Source organism: Benincasa hispida, chromosome 4 (assembly GCF_009727055.1).
Source record: "Benincasa hispida cultivar B227 chromosome 4, ASM972705v1, whole genome shotgun sequence".
NCBI classification, from domain to species: domain Eukaryota; kingdom Viridiplantae; phylum Streptophyta; class Magnoliopsida; order Cucurbitales; family Cucurbitaceae; genus Benincasa; species Benincasa hispida.
In genome coordinates, this window is record NC_052352.1 from 24,718,877 (window position 1) to 24,720,315 (window position 1,439).

Genomic DNA, 1,439 nt, shown 5'->3' on the forward strand with positions numbered 1-1,439 from the left:
AAGCAGAAATTTCTAACAGAAAGATCAAGACTATCTTAGAGAAGGTAGCCAGTACCTCTAGGAAGGATTGGTCACCAAAGCTCGATGAAGCATTATGGGCATATAGGACTGCCTTCAAAACTCCAATTGACATCTCCCCATATGCTCTGATCTTCGAAAAAGCTTGTCATCTGCCTCTCGAGTTGGAATACAAGGCAATATGGGCAAGTAAGAAGCTGAACTTTGATCTAGCAAGCGTGGGGAAAGTTCAGAAGTTGTAATTGAACCAGTTGGTCGAGTGGCAAATGAATGCCTACGAAAATGCCAAGCTCTATAAGGAGAGAACCAAGAAATGGCATGATGGCCGCATAAGCAACCAGACATTCTTCGAGGGTCAACAGGTACTTCTGTTTAACGCGCGTTTGCGATTGTTTCCAGGGAAGTTGAAGTCCTGCTGGTCTGGACCATTCCGCATCAAGACTATCTTTCCCCATGGCGCAGTGAAGCTAACAACTGAAGATGGGAACAACGCATTTAAAGTCAATGGTCAACGAATTAAGCCCTACTATGGGGGTGACGTGGATCTACACATGGAGACCATCGACTTAGGCAAGCAGGATTAACCGCTTGCAGGGATGCTATTGCGGTAACTCTGAAAAACTTCTTTCAATTAGCATCCCTATATCTATGTTTAAGTACTTTCTTTATAGCTTTCATCTACTGATTTTTTTAATTGCGTTATTTACTGCTTAATAGAATTAGTCTTTACTGCTTTACTTGTTTACTTTTAATTTAATTCAATTGTGTATTTCCATGTCATGTTTAATTTCTTTACTTTTATGCATTAGTAGCATAGTTCTTAAAATTTCTGTGAATGACTGGATAAAATGATGAACACCGCAAAATCTTATCGAATTTCGTGTTTGATGAATTAAAAAGAAAAGATTATGATGGGTGCATTTTGTGATGACAAGATACACTTTGCGTCCATCCAACCCAAATGCATTGCTGAGGGGTGTGTTGCGCTCGTATGTATTTTTCGCCCGTCCTTAGTGAAAATGCACTATGTTGAGGTAGTGTTGCACCAATAGAAATACCGTGTGCCTGTCCTCTAGAAATGCATTGAGTTAAGGGGTGTGTTGCATTAATACATGCGTGGTTGCCCGTGTTCTGCAAAGATGCATTTTCGTTAATGGAAGCGTTGTGTTAATTTTTAATCGTGCACCCGTCTAAATCAAATACAAAAGATAATTTCATTCATTAATTCACTTGATTCTTTGTACATGCTCAAAATTTTGTATTGCGTTATTTGTAATTCTTTGTATAAATGGTTAATTTTTAATACAACTGAGTAGCAATTCTTTCCGTATGCATTAGCCTCTTATTTATCATCCTTTGTCAATTATTGCGATGTTCTTTATCTTCTCTTTTGTGTTATTCATTGCACTGCCATGATGAAT

General features: G+C 38.4%; 1 protein-coding gene across 1 annotated transcript; it reads left to right on the forward strand.

The window, feature by feature from the left end:
* The first annotated feature begins 284 nt into the window (after positions 1-284).
* LOC120076143 lies at positions 285-602 on the forward strand. The gene has a single exon (XM_039029917.1). The coding sequence runs from the start codon at positions 285-287 to the stop codon at positions 600-602; it is 318 nt and encodes a 105-aa protein (XP_038885845.1).
* The last annotated feature ends 837 nt before the right edge of the window (positions 603-1,439 follow it).